Source organism: Paramisgurnus dabryanus, chromosome 18 (assembly GCF_030506205.2).
Source record: "Paramisgurnus dabryanus chromosome 18, PD_genome_1.1, whole genome shotgun sequence".
Classification (NCBI taxonomy): domain Eukaryota; kingdom Metazoa; phylum Chordata; class Actinopteri; order Cypriniformes; family Cobitidae; genus Paramisgurnus; species Paramisgurnus dabryanus.
Genome location: NC_133354.1, coordinates 26,867,112 through 26,890,066, shown reverse-complemented (window position 1 = coordinate 26,890,066; position 22,955 = coordinate 26,867,112). Strand labels below are relative to the sequence as shown.

The 22,955-nt window shown below is 37.7% G+C and overlaps 1 protein-coding gene across 2 annotated transcripts in view; it reads left to right on the top strand.

The window, feature by feature from the left end:
• Nucleotides 1-22,955, top strand: part of tenm2b (teneurin transmembrane protein 2b) — a 209,647-nt gene that overhangs the window by 99,674 nt on the left and 87,018 nt on the right. For both annotated transcript variants that reach the window (XM_065287532.1, XM_065287533.1), the window contains exons 2-3: nucleotides 3,544-3,769; nucleotides 17,219-17,457. In XM_065287532.1, the coding sequence (XP_065143604.1) occupies nucleotides 3,544-3,769; nucleotides 17,219-17,457 (465 nt within the window). The remainder of the gene's footprint in view (nucleotides 1-3,543; nucleotides 3,770-17,218; nucleotides 17,458-22,955) is intronic.

Sequence of the window (22,955 nt, the reverse complement as noted above, 5' to 3'; positions counted from 1 at the left end):
CAATTTTTTTCTATTTTTAAATCATTGTCGCTTGGGTTAGATTTGGGGTTTGGGTTAGGATGTACTTTTATGTATTGGTTTCTGCTTGTTTTTCTTCCGCTTTTAAAACTATTCTCGCCTGGAGTTGGGGTTTGGGTTAAGCTATGTTTATGCTCGCCGCGTCCACACAGGCACGCAAAAATGACGTCAACGCGGAGTGGCGGTCGTGCGCGTTGGGTGCGCGAGACCCCATTTTGCGTGGAGGTGTGCACAGCATTTTTTTTAACTTTCCGCGTGGCTCCGCATCCGAAAATGACCGAACTCAGGGCGATTCGGTCCGAGCAGGCAAGCCTGTGACGTATCTCTTTGATCAATCCAAGCAAAACAATGTAATTATTTATCTGACACTCTGTAAGTAAAGTATGGAAACTTTGCAGTTTAAAACACGAATTATTTTACATGATTCAGAATGTTTGGCTTATATTTGTATTGAATGAACCACTAGACGAGGAATAAAATACAAACCTTAAGATATCTTAAGATATTTACTAAACTGTTTGTTTAGTAAAAAACGTTAATGAAATGATAATGTTTAATAAAGACATATTTAAAAGATTGTTGTTTTATTCATGTTCTCATATTTATATATCAAACTCTGATGTTAAAAGCACCAGGGTTGTTCCAGCGGACGAATTCTTCTATCCCCTTCTTTGTGTTTGTTTTTGACTTTATTGCTCGCGTCGCCCCCTGGTGGTTCAAAAAATAGTGAAACAGCGAGCGCGTCAACTATAAACGCCTCGTCCATTTGGTGAGACGCGCACGCGATCCGCGGAGGCGTTGCAGACCAAAGCGCGAGTATAAACAAAGCTTTAGGATGTCTAAAAATGTAACAGAAAGTGATTCTGTAACCCCAAGCGACAATTGTAAGAAAAAAAGAGAAAACAATACATAAAATGACACGAAAAACACGACAGACATTTGTGCTCAAGGGACAAAAAAAGCTGAATTTCATGCCATGGAAACAAATAAATTAATAAAGTTTTCGTGACTATAAACGGAGGCAGACACTACTTGAGTATTTTAAGTAAATTTTCCAAGCATCTGTGAGTGTTTGTTCTTTTTAAAAAAATCACTACATTCTAAAGCATATAATCATACTGTGTATTCCTTTTATATTGCATATTAAAATTGATTTAATACCTAATTACATAAAAATTGTGTACTTTTACTTTTCTTGAGTAAAAGTATAAAAGTACATTTTACTTAAGTAAAAGTAAAAAAAAATACTAGATGTTTATTGTACTTAAATATAAAATATAAATCAAAAACTTGAAATTATGAAATTTAGTGGAATAAAAATTATGATAATATGCTTTGGAATGTATGTTTTCTGATAAAATACAAATACTTTATGTAGAAAGTAAAAATACTAGTGTCCACCTCTGACTATAACACGACTTTTCGTGAGATCAGTCTTAACATTTAAGTTGAAAATTACATATTTTAAGTGTTACCAATTGAAGTAATTTTTTATTGATTCACTTTTTACAGTGCATTGTTTAAAATACTATTTTCCCTCCATATACCGAATATCCAATAATGCAAAATGTCAGATGAGCCAGACGTTGTGTCTTTTCTTTTTTATTTGTTTGATTAAATTGCCATAGCATTTGTTGGAGAAAGATCCAGACAGCGAATTCACAGACAGACATTGCTGTACACCCTGTACAACAATCAATATGTCTTTGCCCAGGCTCCTTAAATGACCCCCTGTCTTCTGCCTTCTGCTTGGGCAAGACCTACACATTACAGTGAGAGATTTTATTTAAGCTCTCCTGTGTAACTCGCCACTAATAACTGTAGTCTCCTGTAATCTCTGCATTACTGTACTGACTTTAGGCCCCTTCCCTGGCTGTGCACCGCTTGCGCCACATTTTGTAAAATGAAGGCACAGGAGCGGCCCATTGTCCCTCTTTGATTCCACCACTTCACACTGCGGCCCCCGGTGCGCTGTTCTCACATATGAGAAAAGATTTTGTCCATTGAAAGCCACTGTCACACCAGCCCATTCAGGGCCGCCTTCTTATGCGCCTGTCGCATCAATTTTCGTCCGCCTTGAAAAAACAAAGGCCGTGGCAGCACATTTAAGGCACAAGTTCCTCCTTGGTTTTGTTTGAACATGGAGATTGGCCGGGATGGGCACGTCATCGGGAGATAATCCAGCGTTTTGAGCACCATTGTTGGAGTAGACGAGTTCCTCCAGAGTTCCTCTGGCACCGTAAGCTGTGAGAGCAGGGCTTTGTGCCCGGCCGAGGTTTGTTGCGCTCCGTTTTTAGAGCGCTGTAACACACTGCATGTAGAGAGATTACACAACCCTGGCTCTCAGACCGTAGCCGATCTCCCGTTGGTCTAAAAATCCTCTTTCATCTCAAAACCTCTTCTTAGGGACACAAAGGCACTTTGAATCATGTACTTTCCTCTTCTTTTCACAGAACTCTGGAAAAATTAGCTTCCTTTTGACCTTATGTGGCCATGTCGGGACGAGAGGTGGATGGCGTGAAAGGTGTATTATCATATTTGCCGCGTTAGCTTTGCAAGGCTGACTTTTCTTTTGAAGTAAACAAATAGAGGTGGAATATATGGCAGTTATAATGCATTTGAAGTAGTCGGATAATTGAATTTTTACAGTGCATTTAGCACTATAGGCATAAACCTTTAAACAAACTGCTTGGGTATTATTGGATAGGGCAAATATTTCATGTTTGGTTGTATGGAGAGCTGATCTCTGTCTTTTACTAATAAAATAAAAAAAGAAAGATAAAAATTCACAGTTATTTTGTTGTGATCAAATTAAATAAATACTTTTATGTACTTAACTAAATTTTTAAGCATTGAATCAAAACAAATAATTTCTCCTCTTACTGAATTTTTCTAAAAGAGAGGATGAATTTGTCTTAGTGCCAACACAACTGGCTAACTAAACAATGCATTAGTATTATTATTTTGGACTTTTAAAAATATTGTTTTATTTATTGTGTTGATTATTTAATTTTTTTTAATTTATTTCTTAGTGCAAGTAACAAAATTATATTTGACTATATTGTGAAAGCCTTTAATGTATTATAAATATGAAATTTATGTTTTAGTTTGCACACGTCATTAGCTAGAAGGACATATAATATTTATTTTTTCTTTGTTCGTTTTCCTTAAATCAAATTTCTTTCCAGAATGTCACACTTATAAATGATTCAACTTAATACAAATCCAAGCATGTATTACTTCTCCTCCTAGCAGTAGATTTATCAACATCTTGCTTTTGTTTTTGCTTAGATCTCATTATCTATAATCAATCCTTTTCTCTGGTTTCAGATGTGTAGCATTTCAGCTTTTGGTGCTTTCAACTGCAAACGTTTCATGTGTAAACAGATTTACTGCTTGAATCAAAGTAACCTGAACATAGGATTAGACGTTTTGATGGTTCGGTCTGAAAGACATTTTTCAAACAGCGTCCTACAGTATGATTCGACACAAAAGGTGACATTCGTCTCTCTCTCTCTTTTTCAGGTGCATCCAGTCATCACAGTCAGTCCTCCCTTCGACCTCCCTTGCCACCCCCACACAACCACCACCAGTCATCGGCTAATTCTCTCAATCGAAGCACCCAGGCCAGCCGCAGGAACCCCCAGTGCCACGCACCCGCCGCGGCCCCCGTGGATGGACCCTCCACCCCTGAATCTGTCCAGCTTCAGGACAGTTGGGCTCTCAACAGCAGTGTTCCACTTGAAACACGGTTCGTAGCCTGCTAGCATTTCTTTCAGGAGGTTGCAATGCGGACATGTTAGTTTGGATTTTATGTATGTATGTAGGCTACATTTAAAATCAAAGAATATTTTTAAAATAAACTAAAATCAAAATTATTACATTATAAAATGTTATTATTTATAATGTAGTACTATTAGATAAATCAAATAAAATAAAATAAAAAATTTCAACATAATTGTATTATCAAAAAGCACCTTATCTTTTAAAAGCACTTTAAAAAAAAAAAGTATGCAAAGGTAAAACCTTAATGCATGTAAACACTCACTTTAAAAAAAAATATTCTCAATTGTTTTGTTTAAAGGAAAAAGTTAACATAATAACAATTAACATATACAATATATCAAGGCTAGTCAACTGACGACCTGCGGGCAAAATGCGGCCCTCCAATCATTTTTATCCGGCCAATGGTCATCTTTGTCTGATTTAAAATCAGCATGGTTACTTTTATCTTTTCACTGTACATGACAAATGACGGCCGATAAACTGGAAGGAGAGCCGGAAAGGTGCTGCGTGGGGTGCCAACCATCTGCGGGTGCGTAGTTATCGGATCCAAAATAAACTTGTGCGACTACACCGCATGTGATACGCAGACCGGACATTGTGTGTGAGGTGAATTTTTTTATCTTTTTTGTTTCACTGTATCAGTAACACTTGAATCCTTTAAAAAGGATTGATTACTGATAAGTAAATAATTAAGTATAAATATATTGGTAGATTAAAGGCTTTTGCGCTGGAATGAGCTTCTCTCCCATGTTGCCACGGATTTATGATTAATCTGAAATTTTATTACGACTGCCACTAGGGGGCGAACTCCGACAGTCGTGTCCGAATGTAGTGTACAATGGAAAGGCAGTTTAGCCTATATATCTTTAAAATAATAAAAAAGAAAACATAAAGTGCAATTTTAGGCATTAGGAGTCTCACCCCATTTCGTCAATATTTGACGACACTTGACCATTCGTCAATATGTGACGCGGAGGGTATACCTTTCGCGTCATTTTTTGACGAACTGGGGACATTAATACTATTACGTCCGTTGCATTCTCTTCTCCTATTTTCTTACCAATTTCGCGTCGGTTTAGGGTTAGATTTACATAATGACATCCCTACCCAAACCTAACTCTAACCCCAACGCCAGGTGACAACTGTTTCTAACCCCAACGCCAGGTGACAACTGTTTAATTTCGCGTACACTGTTTAATTTTGCGTACACGGTTTAATTTTGCGTAATCTAACCCTAAACCGACGCGAAATTGGTAAGAAAATAGGAGAAGAGAATGCAACGGACGTAATAGTATTGAAGTCCCCAGTTCGTCAAAAAATGACGCGAAAGGTGTACCCTCCGCGTCACATATTGACGAATGGTCAAGTGTCGTCAAATATTGACGAAATGGGGTGAGACTGTGTTAAGGAGAAGACTGACTATATGTTGTGAATACTTGAAATTTAACAATTGAGAAAAGTTTAACAGTTATAAACCAAATAACTTTAAGGGCTCTAAATTAGTTAGTGCTATACAAAAATACAGGTGTTGATTATTTACACTTGCACTTTTTTGTGCAATGTTCAAAGGTGAACTATTAACATTTGTCTCTTGCAAATTTAAACTGCAATTGCTTAAAAAATATTAAAAAAGAAAATATGAGTTTTCAGTAATTAAAAGGCAAAATACTGGATAAAAGTGCAAATGCATGTTTTTAATATATGGCCCATAACAAAAAGTAACAAAAACAACATAAGTTATAACATATATTAAAATATATAGAAAATAATTAAAGTAAAAAAATATATAAAAGGTGAAAATAGAGGTTGAAGTTTGGCTCGCATCATATTTACAATGTTAAAATCTGACCCTCGAGGAAGAGTAATTGAAGACCCCCGCAATACTCAGATTTTTACATTCTTTAATGGCACTTAATAAAATATTTTTTGTTGTTGTTTTGTTTTGGGTTTCAGTAAAATGTGTAGGGTTAGGGTTACACCCAAGTCTTAAATACACAAAAGATACAACCCCTATCACATATCCACCTAGAGACTCTGCCCACAGAGACCCACACTGAAGGCTTTATACACATCCCATCACACATACAAGGGGAATTCTGTCACACTGAAGTGTGTCTACCATGTCTTCGGGTTGTATTTTGTAGTTGTCTGTTGTGTTAGTGTAGTGTATTTCTTTTAGAGGACTGGATGGTTGCTCCTCTTGACTCAGCTACACTCCTCTCTAATGCCATATGCACTATTCATGAGACACACACGCACACTCTATTCGTTACTATTTCTTGTTCTCTTTCTTCGTTTCCCGTCCTTCCTTCGTTCAGATGTTTTATTCACCAGGTGAACCCACACCATAACTCAGTTCCTTTAGTACCCCACCCAACATCACACTGTGTGTCCGATGCCGTGTTGGCACACACGTGCACACAGCAGAATCCAACAGCAGCAAGGCCACACGCATGTAAACATACGCTTGCATACACCATGTCCATCACAAACTGTCACCACACAGATACTTTCCTAAAATAAAAATAAATAAAAATGACAAGCGCTTTCAAATGAAGCAAGCGCCGGCTGAAAAATAGGTCATGCCATGGCACGCATGCAAAGCAGGGCTGCAACAGCGTGTACGGGATACGAGGAGATCTGCTTTGAATTCTAGAGCGCTAGCAGAGAACAAGGCCATATGGTGACAGATTGGTTGAGAGTCACAGAAAGTGAGGAATGCGCAGCTGTCACATGAGATGAAGTATCTCGGCAGTTGGGAGTCTGGGACCGAGGGGACCCAGGTGGGACGGCAGGCAGGAGTTTGGACGAGTACCGGGTGGAATTTTTACCCCAGCGTGCAGCTGCATCCTTGTTCATTACACAGTCCAGTTTAAGGAGACCGCAGGTTTCCCTTTTAAATATTCTACATGCACACAAACACACAAATGGACTTTCAAACATCAGGCTGCCTCCAGACATTGGATGGACTACCCACAATCCCCCGATGCTTCAAAGCTCCGCCCTTGGCTGGCAGATTCGAATGACTTCTGTCGGGGCATATGGACGTGACCTCAAACACCCTCTACCTCATATTGCTTTGTCTGTCAGACAGCCCCTTCTGCCGTAAAGTGCAAACCTAGCACTTCTCACATCATTTTCGTCCATTAATACTGTCGGGTATTTACAGAGGCAATTTAGAGGTGCTCTCAGCACTGCTATATTTTTATAGTATTTTATAGTGAAGAGTTGGTTGGTGGGATGATTTGACCTACTGTTTGATGTGTGCGCCTTTCAAGCAGCAAGCCCATAACTTCAAGTAGTTGAGCTACAGTAAAGATATCCCTTTTGAAAATAGCTAGCTTACACCTGTTGATGCCTATAATTTGTTATTAACAAAAAGATGCTAACTGCATTTTAAGCAAGCAAATTGATTTTTTTAAATAGTTTTTAGAATTATTAAAGTCAAGCTCAAGTAAAAAAAAAGTACTTAAATTGGTAACACTTAAAAAATGTAAAGGGGACATTTCACAAGACTGTAAAATAAATCTTTGGTGTCCCCAGACATGTGAAGTATGTGAAGTTTTAGCTCAAAATACCCCACAGATAATTTATTATAACATGTTAAAATTGCCACTTTGTAGGTGTGAGTAAATGTGCCGTTTTTGGGTGTGTCCTTTAAAATGCTAATTACTTAAAAATATGTTGAAAAAAACGTACCAATTGTAGGAATTATTTTAGTTGAGCCAACTTTTCACTTTTTACAGTGCATTCAGATTTAGTACACCGTAAAAATTTCATGTTGAAATCAGTTTGAAATGACATTTAATTTCAATTTTTTTTGACTACACTATAAAGCAAATGCAGCATTAACGTCAAAACAACATATATGTTTATGTTACTTTAACTTAACAATTCAAGTTATACAATTTCAACTTCACTCTTAGAAAGGATGTGGATGGCACAGTGAGTTAGCGCGCATCATTATTGCTTCACAGCAAAAAGGTCTCTGGTTCGATGCTTACTTGAACTGTCCGATCTTGTTTTGGTAATGGTTTTGTTTTGCATAAGAGGAAAGTTCATATGGATTTAAATAAATAACTTGTATTTATCAGAGCATAGTCTTATTTGACATGAAAAATAGACTTTTGGCCAACATGATAATTTAATTAATACATTTTATTTCAATTTGGCCCAACAAGCTATGTTTAATCAAGAGAGAATATTAAATTGACAGAACATTCTACTTTAAGTTCAGTCTACATGGTGCCATGGGTCACTAGAAATTTTTATGTTGGAGAGACATATTTTTTACAGTGCACTGAACACACACTTCTCAATCATGGTAACAATGAACAAACATCATTCTTTTAAAATAACTCTTAACTACAACATGTAACTAACATTAACAACATAAATAAATCCAGCAAACATTAAAACAGTGATCTTTTGTAGTAAATATTAACCAAAGAAGTGTCGCAATGCATGCTGGGAACCATTCCGACCATTGTTTTTTTATTGTTGTTCAGATTACGCAGTTTGGTAAGTTAGGCTAAACTAATTGGACAAAAACATATATATCTACATCCAGTCAACAAAAAAATATTTGTTAGCTGAATGATTATGCTTATTTCATTCAGTGAACACAAAATAATGAATTGATCTCCTTTAACAAAAAATCTTTGTTCAAGTTACTTAATTAAACTTTGTTGAGAGAACATTCTGAAGTTGGATTTTTTACAGTAATATCTTTGTGCGTTAAGCTTTTAATGACACATTATGTGTCATTTTGTGTTAATTTTTAAAATATAACACAAGTTGTGTTAAAAGTAACACAAAATGTGTTGTTTCAATAATAACACGGAGATGGGTGCATTCTGGGACAACGCATTTAGTGTGTTTTTAACACATTCGTTCTAAGAGTGTTGTTTTTATAAGTTATGCCAACTTATCACAAGTCAAAACTTATAGTAGGTTGAACTGACTTGCAAAACCTGGTTGTTCTAACGTCATGCTGCATGTGAGGAGTTGCTATAAATTATACAAATAAAGTTAAATGAACTTAAGTTTATTAAACTTTATTTTTATAATTTATAGCAACTCACTAGTCATGAAAGTTGAAATTAGATTTGATAAAAAAAATTAGATTAGATGTCCAAAATGTAATAAAGTGCAGCAAGGAATTTTTTACAGTGTATGAATGTGCATAAATTACACAAAATAAAAATTATGTTTTTTGCGTGGTTATGGGTTACCACTGTTTTTATTTTATTTGTATTATTAGTTAGACCCAATATATTATTAAAATAAAGTCACTTCAATTGGACAAATTATATAAAAAAATGAAAAATAATAGAATGTATAGTTAAACAGATCACTAGCTGTGTGTGGCCACACAATACAATGTAACACATAAAACAGTAAAGAAAATAATTGTGTGCTACGATGCTATTTTTGAAAAAAAAAAAATACTTTGGAAAAAGCAACACTGTTTTATAACAGATACAGAAAAAATTTGTGAAGTCGTCACTACTTTTAAATTATCTTTGTCAGTCTTATACAATTTGCTCACTTCACTTTATTCGTCTTTCCAGTTGCTTTAATATTTTCCCGTTATTTGAATGACAGATTTTTAAGTATACATTATTTTATGTATAAATAAAATGATTTAACTTTTATGTGACACTTTTATAAAGCTCGTACAGTAGATGGTACAGTTCATTTCAGATTTAGATATGCAAAGCATATTCTGTATTTTTATGTTGCGAAAAACCTGGAAAAAATACTCAACAAAAACTTTTTTTGGCCTGTTTTCCGCTGGAACATCACCATCGAAATCTCAGAGTAAGGCGACTAAGCCTCCATGGGCACGTGGATGTGTGAATGTGTTAATATCACAGTATCAGAGTACACAGAACACTTGAGCTCCGAGAACTTTCCCCTGCTCCAGTCTTAAGATTTTTAGCTTCGCGCTCAAAAAAAACGAGTGTTTATCCAGAAAAACCGTTGCCTGACACAAATACGGAGTCCAATTAGAGGCGGTTTGCTTGGGCTAAGACTCCTGCAGTGCCCCTCTGAGCTGGAGCTAATGACGGTGTGCTCCATCTTACTGGACGGAAATGGGAGAAAATGCTCTATTAAGCGTCAGGGATAAGGTTGTGTATCTGCCTGCTGTCGTTTTCTTTCTTTTTTCCGTTCTGTCGCACTCCCCCTGGGCATGTTTGAAACATCAGTGTCATTTCTCTCCCTTGTTCTGCACATGACTTGTCATTCCCTTAACAGGCCTCCAAGTTCTGTAGAAAATTAGGAAGAAGATAATTCACCTTTCCCGCACGGATCCCCGGCTGTCTGTTTTTGTTCTCATGCTTCCTAATGCACAAACCAGGCTTTAATATCTCTGAGCATGTATTAATGGCGTCTTTCTTGGAAGCGCTCTTTTACATTAGGTCGCTGAGCTGGTGGTGTGGTTGGGTTATGTATTCTAAATGAATTTTCGATAAGACTCACTTAAAGCCCTGCTTTTTTCGCTCTCAATGGCCGAAGTGTGGACACTTCAATTCCCAGAAGGAATAAAATGGAGACATGTTGTGCGACATTATTTCCTTAAGTGGTCGGAATGGCTCTTATCTAGACACACTTCACTAGATGGAGACGGATGAGAGTACGGTGGACGAAATGTAACAGCCTCTCGGTTGGAAGTTTTTGACTGGCGATGCATCTGGGGTCTTATATTGTGGAGACAGTGTGCTTTTGTGTCTGTGTTCAATAGTCTCTTTCAATGGAGCTCAACATTAAACTGTATCTGGTTGGCTAGGGTTCCTGAAGTTATTTATCTTTTTATTGTGTGGTAGTAAACAATGGGCTCACGTCTACGACGAGACATTGTGTTTTTGTCATTTCATGCGAACGGCAAAGGACATTAGCCTCGTAAATAATGTTCAACACCAAAAACAAAAGCATGGTGACCAAATCGGAATTCCAATTAAGCGAAACCTTTTGGACTTTTCTGAGTGTTTTTAGTGCAGAATACTAATACACCTTGTCAGACGCTTGTGTTTGTTTGCATCCTGTTTAATCGCGTTTGTTTGTTAATTGCTCTGGCCCTGTCTGCTTTTCCCACAGGTGAAGAGAAAAGGTGTTTACTGTGAAAGTGAGATTTTTTACGGCTTTGTCTTGTTTTTGCTTATTGCCGTGTTTATCGGTCGTGCTCTGTTTGTGCTGGTTGGTGTGGATTGTTGGCTGGTGAGATGTCCCAGTAGGGTGTGCATCCTACGGTTGGCACAGTGCCGTTTATTTGCTAACACGAGTTGCCAAATTTGTTTCTTCCCAGTAACACTGTGCAAATACTTCACAAAACATTGGGAAAAGTTTTAGGCGTGATTTTTCACGGTGTGCGTCCACACTTGGAATTATTAAAATGCTCTGCGATGAACAAGATCTTAAAATTCATATTCTTAAACAAAAATGTATATGCATCTGAGGAATAATTGTGATATATATTATAACTGAGCTAACGTTACGGGGTAAAATGTATGTACATAATGTTATCTACAGGTCCTTCAATTCTTGCCTGGCTGCCAAACCTCTCCTCACAGTTGTGATCCATCCTCTCCGTTTCCCCTCGTCTTTAGCAAACCAAAACATATTTTTTTGACAATGTATTTGTTTCATAGACAGTTGCGGCTCATGACTGCTCTTCCGAGGGATGCAAATTCAAAATATGCGTTTGTTGCGTCATGTGAACCATGTGCATCACGTGTTTTGTCAAAATAAGTCTTACACACAAGACACTTCCATAACAGTAAACTCTGATTACGCATGAGATTATGCGAGTATCTGGCAAACGCAAGCGTCTCTTTTATCATAAACCTTTTAGACGCGTCTGCAGCAGGCACTTATTTTGACAAGACACGTGATGCACATAGGTTCACTTGAAATTGAAACACACATGAGAGGCTACATACATGTTGTGACGAACTTCACATTGTGCGCCCTCGAAAAAAGAAGTCATCGGCCGTCACTGTTCAGAGATCAGTTTGATTAATTTAGCCACTAGCCAGACCAATAAAAAGATACACTGCGGAAATTCACTAGTCTAAAAGTAAAATGCACTTTTACGTCGTACGTAGAATTTACACCTGTTGCACCATCTAGGCGTAGCATACATCCAAGACTAAATCTTACGTCTGGTGAAAGGTAGGCATATTTAACAAGTGTTGAATTGTTTCTATGGCAAAATTAAAATAATTACTTTGACGAGACATTTGCACGTCTAAAGCTTAAACATTCATTAGTCTGGGACTAGGATAAGGCCTGTCCGGGAAACAAACCACCCCATGACAACTGTTTGTATGTCCCATCAGCAGTGTTGGGGGTAACGCATTACGTAATAATATTACTTTTCTGAAGTAACGAGTATTACTTTATAAATGTACACATTAATATTTGAGTTACTTTTTTAAAAAGTAATGCGAGTTACTTTTCAGTTTAATTAATTTGATTAAAAAAAATAATGTTCTGAATTAAACTAAACGTAGTGATGTAGAATTACACGCTCTATGCGCGCGCGCCAGTTTTAGTCAGATGGCAGGCTAAAGCTTGACATTTTTGTTATGGAAATATGCAATTTCTGAATGACGAACTTCATAAAAAACACCTGCGACGCCTGAAAGAGATCAAGCCTCAGCCAAGTAAAGGGGGTAGCACACTGTTCTTAAAAACTTGAACACATTTCTTTCTATGAGTATACGCACACCGGCCCCGACAGGTGGTGCCTGTCCGCGGTGCCCAGCTACGACTCAAGAAGTTGCTTAAAGAAAAAGTAACTTAAAGTAACTTAAAATTACTTTGAATGAAAAGTAACTAAGTAACGCAATTAGTTACTATTTTGGGGAGTAACTTAATATTGTGATGCATTACTTTTAAAAGTAACTTTCCCCAACACTGCCCATCAGATCTTCTTTGACCAAACATAAATAATCCCCAAATTTTGTATGCACTTACAGTAGCAGTGGTTTAATACCCGTTTGTATTCCATTTTTCCAGTGTTTTGTTAATGGGATAGTTTACCCGAAAATGAAAATTCTGTCATCATTTACTGACCTTCAAGTTGTTTCAAACCTGTATGAATGTCTTTGTTCTGTTTGTAACCAAAATGTTTTGGAGCACCATTGACTTCTACAATATTTTTCCTACTATGGATGCCAATGGTGCTTCAGAACTGCTTGGTTACAAACATTCCTCAAAATATCTTCCTTGTGTTCAACAGAATAAAGAAATTTATACAGGTTTGTAACAACATGAGAGTGAGTAAATGATGACAGAATTTTCATTTTTGGTTAAACTATCCCTTTAAGTCTGTATTTGTTGTACAGTTATTATATCTAGAGCAGGGGTCGGCAAGTAACTTTGTCCACGGGCCAATATTTTTTTAGCCAGTAGATGGCGGGCCAGCTGCTGTTGCCACACTTATGTGTCTTATTTTTAATTAGCCCAGTATAAGCTATCTGATCCTTTGTCAAGCAACATTGCTTTATTTCCTATTTAAAAGAGGAAAGATGGCTTTAAAAATTGCTAAAAAATGGTTGTTCTGGTGTTTCTTTGTCTGTTTGTCTATAATCATGGAATATGATGGGTCTGTGTATTATTCGTTCAAATGGGTTTTTTTTTTCAAATAAAAAAAAAAATTATAAAATGGAAAAAAAAACCCGACTTGATTTTACATTATTTATTTCCGGAACTAAAATGAAAAAAAAAAGAATAACTTTTTCAGATTTTTTGATTGTGTTCTCAGAACAAAAATAGAAAAAAATAATTATTGGATTAGACAAATTGTAATTTTGATTATTATCCCAGCTGCACTACTTCCTGAACTTCAGCCAGCTCCTTGTTTTCTGTCTACCATTATTGGACAAACTGATTAATCCAGGTGTGCCTGACCTCAGCAGTCACAAACAAACTGATTAATCCAGGTGTGCCTGACCTCAGTAGTCACAAAAACAACAATCAGACTCACCTGGATTAATCAGTTTGTCCAATAATGGCAGACAGGAAACAAGGTGCTGGCTGAAATTCAGGAAGTAGTGCAGCTGTGCATAAAGCCTATTTTACACCTTTAAAGGCATATATCAAATGAAATCATTTAAACAGATGAAGTACTATTGTGGTAACATATTACAGCCATTTTAATAAAGGAATGAATAGCAATCATGCTCTCCTGTCTCTTACAGTCCGACTTTTGAACTTATTCCTTTTTTAAATTATTATTTATTCGGGACACACATATACACACCTAAGGTTTAAGGAGGTCTGCGCTGGACAGTTTTTTTTTTGTCCAGGTTCTATTCAGTAAACAGCTTAAAATACACTCTGTATTTCTTTTTGGTTTTAATTTGAAAAAAAGATTGAAGGAATGATACATGGGGCCCTATTTGTAAACCGTTATTGTAAAATAAAAATACGGACTTCCATAATAATCTGGCGGGCCAGAAAATATTGCTGCCAAGCCAAGCCTGTTGCCGCACCCTGATCTAGAGGTTCAACGATTGGTGTTCTCTCTATTACACAGTTTTAACGTTATTGATTTTGTTAACTTGAATTGTTTTGATTCAATAGAAATAAAAAAAATCTAATGTATCAAGATGTGTTAAAGTTTACTTTACAGTAATATTTACCTGTAGGGGAGACATGCACACTACCTTTCGACCAGCATAGTTGTGCTGCTTAAATAATACTTTACTCACTACGGCTTAGCTGTCTAGTGCTCTCAAGTATGCCAAAACCATTACTGCCAATGTAATGGTCTCAACTGAAAAATGAAATCCTCTGAGACAACCTTATTTAAATTGTTAAAAAGGCCTTTTTCTAAGCTAAAATAATGCTATTTCCTAATTACAAAATATACTTTCTGAGTAATTTCAGACACATTGATAAAAGTCTGCTTTAGAATGGATCTTAATCGGGCATATTTAATTGCACCTGAATAAAAGCCAAACTCCATTGACCATGAACTCTACGAGCACTTTGTGATGCTCCAACTGTCTTAAGTAGTGCAGTCAATTCCAACATATGCACAAAGATCCACACAGTTAAAAAATTATCTGTCTCGATACATGTATTTGCTTTACACATACCCTTAAAGCCTCAACATGAACAACACAGAGTATCAATTCATTTAGCTTCTGCTTGCCATTTTGTAATTAGAGTACGTCAGACACTGAGGGATGAGTCAGACGCAAGATTGCCACAGGGTCTTGCCTATTTCTCTCTCTCTCTCTTTCTTTCTTTGTACGTGTGCTCATTAATCAGTTTGTGTGTGTGTGTGTGTGAGCTAAACCTAAGTGTTGTTTTTATTACCTTGTAGCTGTAGCGCAGGGGTTAATGACTCTGGGTCACTGTATGAATATGTTACTACTCTAATGCTTTTATTGGCCGCTTGCTTCTCCCTCCTTCTCGATCTTTCACCATTTATACGTACTCGCCCTTTTACACATCTCTCCTCTTCTCTTCTTCAGCAGCAGTCTAATGTAATTTAGCCCGGAGGGTCGATTATTCACATGGCCCCCAATGTCTGGCTTTAACGCTTCCCTTAAGTTGATTTATCTAACACGTCCGTCAAAGCTTATGATTAAATAATGGCTCGACTTCAGAGGCATTCTGGGATATTTTCTGCTCTTTAAATATATATTTATATTGTACTGCATTATTTATTTTGAGGGGTCTTGTATGTTATTGTTACTTGTGAAGTGTCTGCTACGCAAAGGGTGTCGTTTTATATTCTGTTTTATGTGTCATCATGCTGAGGTAGAATATAGATTGATGTTTTCAGATGAACGGTTAAACTTTTAAATAAGTTACCTTGAGACAGGGAATGTCCAGGACTGCACAGAGAGATTGCAATGTTAGAGCTAAATGGCTCATTATAGTTATGGTTAAGTCCTACTGCGTCGCCATAGGCTACGCAACGGTGTTCATTTATACTTCTGTGCCAATGTGCAATTGACCTATGGCTAAGCCACACCCCCAAACACGATGAGCCAATCACAGTGCACATAGCTAACCCAATACACTCTGACATTCGCTGCATACACGTCCATTGAAGTGCATTGCAGTTAGTTTTTCATTCGTTTTTATATGTTTTTTCTTGTCATTTTAAATTTAAAATAGTTAAATGGTGTTCATGGGGTACATGCTCTGGATTAAGTTATGTGCTCTGGATTATAGTTATGTAGCTAGGGCGTACAACCTACGCATGACTATAAATTGCACTTTATAGCACACACACACAAACTAAGTTGAGGACACACCTAAAGATTTGCTAAAACATTCTAAGACTGGACACAACGCATTTAAGAATTGTTTAAAATCTACAGATTGATCCTTTAAGTGTTATAATTTCTATAAGCTAGTTGGAGGAACTGTACATCTTTAACCGGGTGTAGTAGTGTTGGCATGCTGGCTAGTGCTCATGGGAGATTCTGACTGTGGGCAACAGGGAGCTGTTGGATGCTTAGCAGGGGGGTGTCAGAGAGGTCTGTTGGAGTCAGGCTGGACCTCCTGTCCTGAACAAGACACATGGACATAGATCTAAGACTGGTTTAGCATCAGACCTCAGTCTGAGCCAGACCTAGTGCTCATCAAAGCTGCCTGGTCAACTGTTGTCTGCTTTCATCCCCTTCCCATCTGCCTTCTTCCCCAAACACACACACACACAGCCCCCCCATACTGTATACCGTACACACATACAGTACTGTATGAGCATGGCGTGATCTTTTCTCATCTTATTTCTATGTTACTGTATGTGGTCGGATGTGGATAATCTAAAGCGTTTTAAAAGTTCAGGGTTAATGTGGCCCAGCATGCTCATAGCATGTGTTATTCATAATACAGCTGAGTATTACCAAGTGGAGAGCTTTAATAGCAACAAAACAATTAATTCTGTCCGCTGACCACTCGATTGGAATTGCCTTTATGATGCATTCAGTCGTCACTGGTGGTACACAAGGCAGTAGTCTAATGTCTAGTGCTTTTTAAATGACCAGCTTCGTGTTAAATGAGGCTCATTATTGTGCAAATTGAACTCCTGTTAGTTAGGAACACTTCAGCACGGTCAGAACGAAATGAACGACATGAGGTACCGGTGTGTAGTAAATAAGAATATGTGAATGAAACAAATAGCTTACTACCTGGAGCCCAGAACATATGCATCAGCCACCACTTCAGTTTAACAGCTGAGTTAAAGAGATGGTCTGCATACAAAAAAAACAACAACCTTGGGTAGGCATTCAGTTTCAGAATGTCTTTGGAGTCATACAGGTTTGAATTACTAGTGACTAAATAATATCAGGTTACAGTAGGAATAATAGGAACATGAGATATTATTTTGCCGAGAATTATTTTGGTGGATAACTCACCTTTTTCATTCTTTCTCTTTTAGGCATTTTCTTTTTAAGACCCCATCTGGGAGCACTCCTCTGTTCAGCAGCTCTTCACCTGGTTATCCCCTGACTGGTGGTACCGTCTACTCCCCCCCACCCCGGCTCCTGCCCAGAAACACCTTCTCAAGAAGCTCCTTCAAGCTAAAGAAGCCCTCCAAGTACTGCAGCTGGAAATGTGCTGCCGTGTCTGCTATCGCTGCCGCTGTGCTGCTGGCCGTCCTGCTGTCTTATGTCATAGGTGTGTCCTTCAAATCATTTTCCTTCAGTGAAATACTTTATAATATTGTGCATTACAGATACCTCGTTATTGTAATGAGGAGATCTGCCGTTGAAATCTGAGTGTTTTTTTTTTTTGCAGCTGTTAGAAGTGGCAGATAGCAACAGTTGTCTACCACACACAGCTTTTCTGCACCTTGCATTTACACATTTTTACACTTAACACTTTTTTTTATAAAAACTGTAAATATCAAATATTTTGTGCTTTAGCAAAGTCTCTTTAGGGAAGTCGCACCTCTAGGAGGCCAAGTTTGCAACGCCTACAGGGAGTTATTTCAGTCATGCGAGACTAAGGTCTACTTGAATGTGTAAAGACAGATACTGTATCTTTAAAATCGTGCTAAAATCACATTTAAACATTAACATATGCTGGCAAAATGAGTCGGAATGAACAAATGGTCAGACATGAGTTATTTACATTTTGGAATTCTCTGTTAAAAACTGCCAAAACAATGTATGATTTGTTGAAATCTGACAAAAAATGACACAACTACACCAAGTCAACAAAGTCAGTTTTGAGAAAAATCAAGTTAAAGGTTTTTGAGGGTTCAAAATCATTGCATCCATTAGGGGTGGGAATCGCAGGGTACCTCATGATACGATTAGATACATTACTCATGGTAACGATAGTATCATGGTGCTCTGATTTTCCAATAATCAATGTTTTGCTTTCTAATCCTATGATGACATCACAATATCTGCCACGATATGTCCAGGAAAAGGTTAAGTACAACTTTTGTCTCTTTATTTAAGTAAGAAATACTACCTTTTTTTTTTACAAGGAGTACTCTATTCCCTGAAATGTAAAAGTTTTCTTTACCCGCTCCCGTCGGGTTGGGGCGGGTACCGAGCCCCTAGGTGACATTGAAGTAAAAAAATCTAAAGTTTAGTTTCATGTGCTCACGCGAAACCTTCATGTGCTCACGCGAAACCTTCATGTTCAGAATTTGTTTTTACGTTTTTTTAAAAGGGAACATGGAGAAAAAATTAAATAAAGTTTAGTTTCGTGAAACTATCGTGTGTGCACATAAAATTTGTGTCTTTCGCTTTTACTTGCACGCGCAAAATTTTCACGTGCGCATCCGAAACTAAATGCAATAGTTTTATGTGCGCATGCGATAGTTTCACGTGCGCATGCAAAACTAAACTTTATTTAATTTTTTCTCTTAGGGGCTCCGTAGGTGGGTCATTAACTCTTTCACCGCCAGTGTTTTTTAAAAAAAATTGCCAGCCAGCGCCAGCGTTTTTCATGATTTTCACCAAAGTTTAATGCCTTCCAGAAAATGTTCTTCTTTAAGTATATAAACATACAATAGCCTATACCAAATGAAAGAACAGACCCTCTGCTTTCAAACAAAAAAACCAGTTTCATCCTACCTTCAGTGGTTGTTTTGCAATCAGCTTTTGAATATGGGAAGGTTTCTGCAAAAACACCATATTTCGAGCAAAAAGCAGAGATAATTTCATTTTTGTGACGGACTTTTCATAGAGATCCCATTCAGAGCGATCTTTAAAACAGACACGGACATGCAGCAGCTTGCCATAGGGCAATAATTCCGGGTTTAAAAAGTTGCGGAAGGGCGCCACCTGGTGGATAATAGCAGTATTGCGGAAAGACGGAAAATCTCGTCATTGGCGGGGAAGCGTTTTCTCTTAATTGACGAGATATCTCGTCAATGGCGGGGAAAGAGTTAAAAACAAAATAAAAATTAAAGCTGCAAGCAGCGTTTACCGGGTTTCGAGCATTAAAGCACATACAACATGTCAGATGTCGTCGACCAGGCTGATACACCACATCGCATCCAGAAAAACGTAAGAGATGGTCAGAAACGGTTCAGACAGACTATGTAGCTTACACACAGGTGCACCTATAGGACAAACATGTCACATCCTTAATGTTAAGTCAATCTGATAATTTGTTAACGAGAATTAGTTTTTCAGATTTATACCGTAAAATACAATTCAGAAATGGCCGTGTTTAGTTGAATTACAAGGCCATTGAGTCGGGTTCAAGCGATTTGGGACCTTAAGACCTTTAAGGGCATGCCTGTGTAGTTTTGCTGAATTGTACAAAATAAATTATAAAAAATAAGCTACCTCACACACCTGTTCAAAGTCATCAGCAAAAAAGGTGCTATCATTCAGTGAAATGTCTCCCTCTCTTCTCACGAAGCATTGACAAATAGAACACTGAATGAAATGTTTGTGGTGCTTACAGTGGCAAAACTTGGGTCACAAAATGTTAAAATAGTGTAAAAAAGTCAAACGAGCCGAACCCCATATCTCTACGATGTTCTGATACAAAGATACAGCTCTTGCTAAATGGTTGCTAGGGTATTCTGATTGGTTGGGAGTGAATTGCAATCCACCAATGGTTATACTCAAAGCCATGAAAGGCATAATCCACGATGACTCATGATTTTAGATATAAGGTTGCAGTATTTTTAAGTCAAAATAACAAATAACCACTAGGTGGCGCTATGAAAAACTTGTGCATGCAACGTCATGAATGTGTTACATCTAGCTAGTATCATGGCTATACACTTAAGTTTAGTGAAAAAAACTGTTGTATGACCATTGTGCTAGCTCAACGTCAAAGGTTTTGTTCAATTATAAGGCCAACTAGTGGTGCAGGCATACCATTTTTTTTGTATTGCCTCAGACTCTGCTCAGACATCAGCGTATCAAATCTGGTAAAAAAATATCATTTCGTTGCGGAGTTATACCCATTTATGTGTAAAAAACACAAAATTTGGAGTAAATTTTTCGTTTTTTGCAATTTTCGGCCATTTCTGATGGAAATTTTAACATAATGCCAATAGAACTTTTTGTTCAGAAGGTAATACAATATTCTTCCTATGGTTGTTTCGAGTCGATCGGATGAACCCTCGCGGAGTTATTCGCGCATGTTTTTTAAGCGCTATTTTCCTGTGCAGAACCAACCGTAAAGCAAAACCTGGCATGCTTGGTATCGTTGGACTCGGCAACAATTCAGGACTCCAAGGAAAAACGTTGCATGAAAATACGTTAATCTCAGCCTAAGTTATAAGCATTATTCGATTCGTATGACCACTAGGTGGCGCTGTGACGAAACGATGCATGAAACCTCAGGCCATGACTCTCATCACAAGTACCAAGTGTCGTGTTGATACTTCATTCCTGTCCCCAGTTATAGCCAATAATGTTCTAGTGCCTGCCCACAATTCAGACGTTTGGGCGTGGCATGTTGACCCTGAGTCGAAAGTTCAACTTTTTTTTGATAATTATTGATATTCAAACTCCAAGGAACATTTTAGCACTGGAATGATTCCGATCGGGCGAAAAACCTAGGACTAGTTTGTTTTTATTTTTTTCGACAAAATCGAAAATAGAGGAAAATTTTTCATGACGGAAATGAAAACGGAGATATACATTTTTTAAGTTTGGAGCCAGGGATTACAATGATATCAAACACTTGAGTGTATGATGGCCGGTTTAGGAGTAATGAGCCCAAACGCGTCGGGCATTGCTATAGCGCCACCTATGGGCCGATTTGGCTGGTTCACTGTATCTGAGTAGCCTGCTAATATACAACCAGTTGACCAAGTGGCAAGTTTCTACGACTTACGGTTTGTGCTGGGCGACGCGTTTTATGGCGGAAAAATAATAATAATTAAAGCTGCAAGCAGCGTTTACCGGGTTTCGAGCATTAAAGCACATACAACATGTCAGATGTCGTCGACCAGGCTGATACACCACATCGCATCCAGGAAAACGTAAGAGATGGTTTAGAAACGGTTCAGACAGACTATGTAGCTTACACACAGGTGCACCTATAGGACAAACATGTCACATCCTTAATGTTAAGTCATTCTGATAATTTGTTAACGAGAATTAGTTTTTCAGATTTATACCGTAAAATACAATTCAGAAATGGCCGTGTTTAGTTGAATTACAAGGCCATTGAGTCAGGTTCAAGCGATTTGGGACCTTAAGACCTTTAAGGGCATGCCTGTGTAGTTTTGCTGAATTGTACAAAATAAATTATAAAAAATAAGCTACCTCACACACCTGTTCAAAGTCATCAGCAAAAAAGGTGCTATCATTCAGTGAAATGTCTCCCTCTCTTCTCACGAAGCATTGACAAATAGAACACTGAAGGAAATGTTTGTGGTGCTTACAGTGGCAAAACTTGGGTCACAAAATGTTAAAATAGTGTAAAAAAGTCAAACGAGCCGAACCCCATATCTCTACGATGTTCTGATACAAAGATACAGCTCTTGCTAAATGGTTGCTAGGGTATTCTGATTGGTTGCTAGGGAGTGAATTGCAATCCACCAATGATTATACTCAAAGCCATGAAAGGCATAATCCACGATGACTCATGATTTTAGATATAAGGTTGCAGTATTTTTAAGTCAAAATAACAAATAACCACTAGGTGGCGCTATGAAAAACTTGTGCATGCAACGTCATGAATGTGTTACATCTAGCTAGTATCATGGCTATACACTTAAGTTTAGTGAAAAAAACTGTTGTATGACCATTGTGCTAGCTCAACGTCAAAGGTTTTGTTCAATTATGAGGCCAACTAGTGGTGCAGGCATACCATTTTTTTTGTATTGCCTCAGACTCTGCTCAGACATCAGCGTATCAAATCTGGTAAAAAAATATCATTTCGTTGCGGAGTTATAACCATTTATGTGTAAAAAACAAAAAATTTGGAGTAAATTTTTCGTTTTTTGCAATTTTCGGCCATTTCTGATGGAAATTTTAACATAATGCCAATAGAACTTTTTGTTCAGAAGGTAATACAATATTCTTCCTATGGTTGTTTCGAGTCGATCGGATGAACCCTCGCGGAGTTATTCGCGCATGTTTTTTAAGTGCTATTTTCCTGTGCAGAACCAACCGTAAAGCAAAACCTGGCATGCTTGGTATCATTGGACTCGGCAACAATTCAGGAGTCCAAGGAAAAACGTCGCATGAAAATACGTTAAACTCAGCCTAAGTTATAAGCATTATTCGATTCGTATGACCACTAGGTGGCGCTGTGACGAAACGATGCATGAAACCTCAGGCCATGACTCTCATCACAAGTACCAAGTGTCGTGTTGATACTTCATTCCTGTCCCCAGTTATAGCCAATAATGTTCTAGTGCCTGCCCACAATTCAGACGTGTGGGCGTGGCATGTTGACCGTGAGTCGAAAGTTCAACTTTTTTTTGATAATTATTGATATTCAAACTCCAAGGAACATTTTAGCACTGGAATGATTCCGATCGGGCGAAAAACCTAGGACTAGTTCGTTTTTATTTTTTTCGACAAAATCGAAAATAGCGGAACATTTTTCATGACGGAAATGAAATCGGAGATATACATTTTTTAAGTTTGGAGCCAGGGATTACAATGATACCAAACACTTGAGTGTAGGATGTCCGGTTTAGGAGTTATGAGCCCCAACGCGTCGGGCATTGCTAT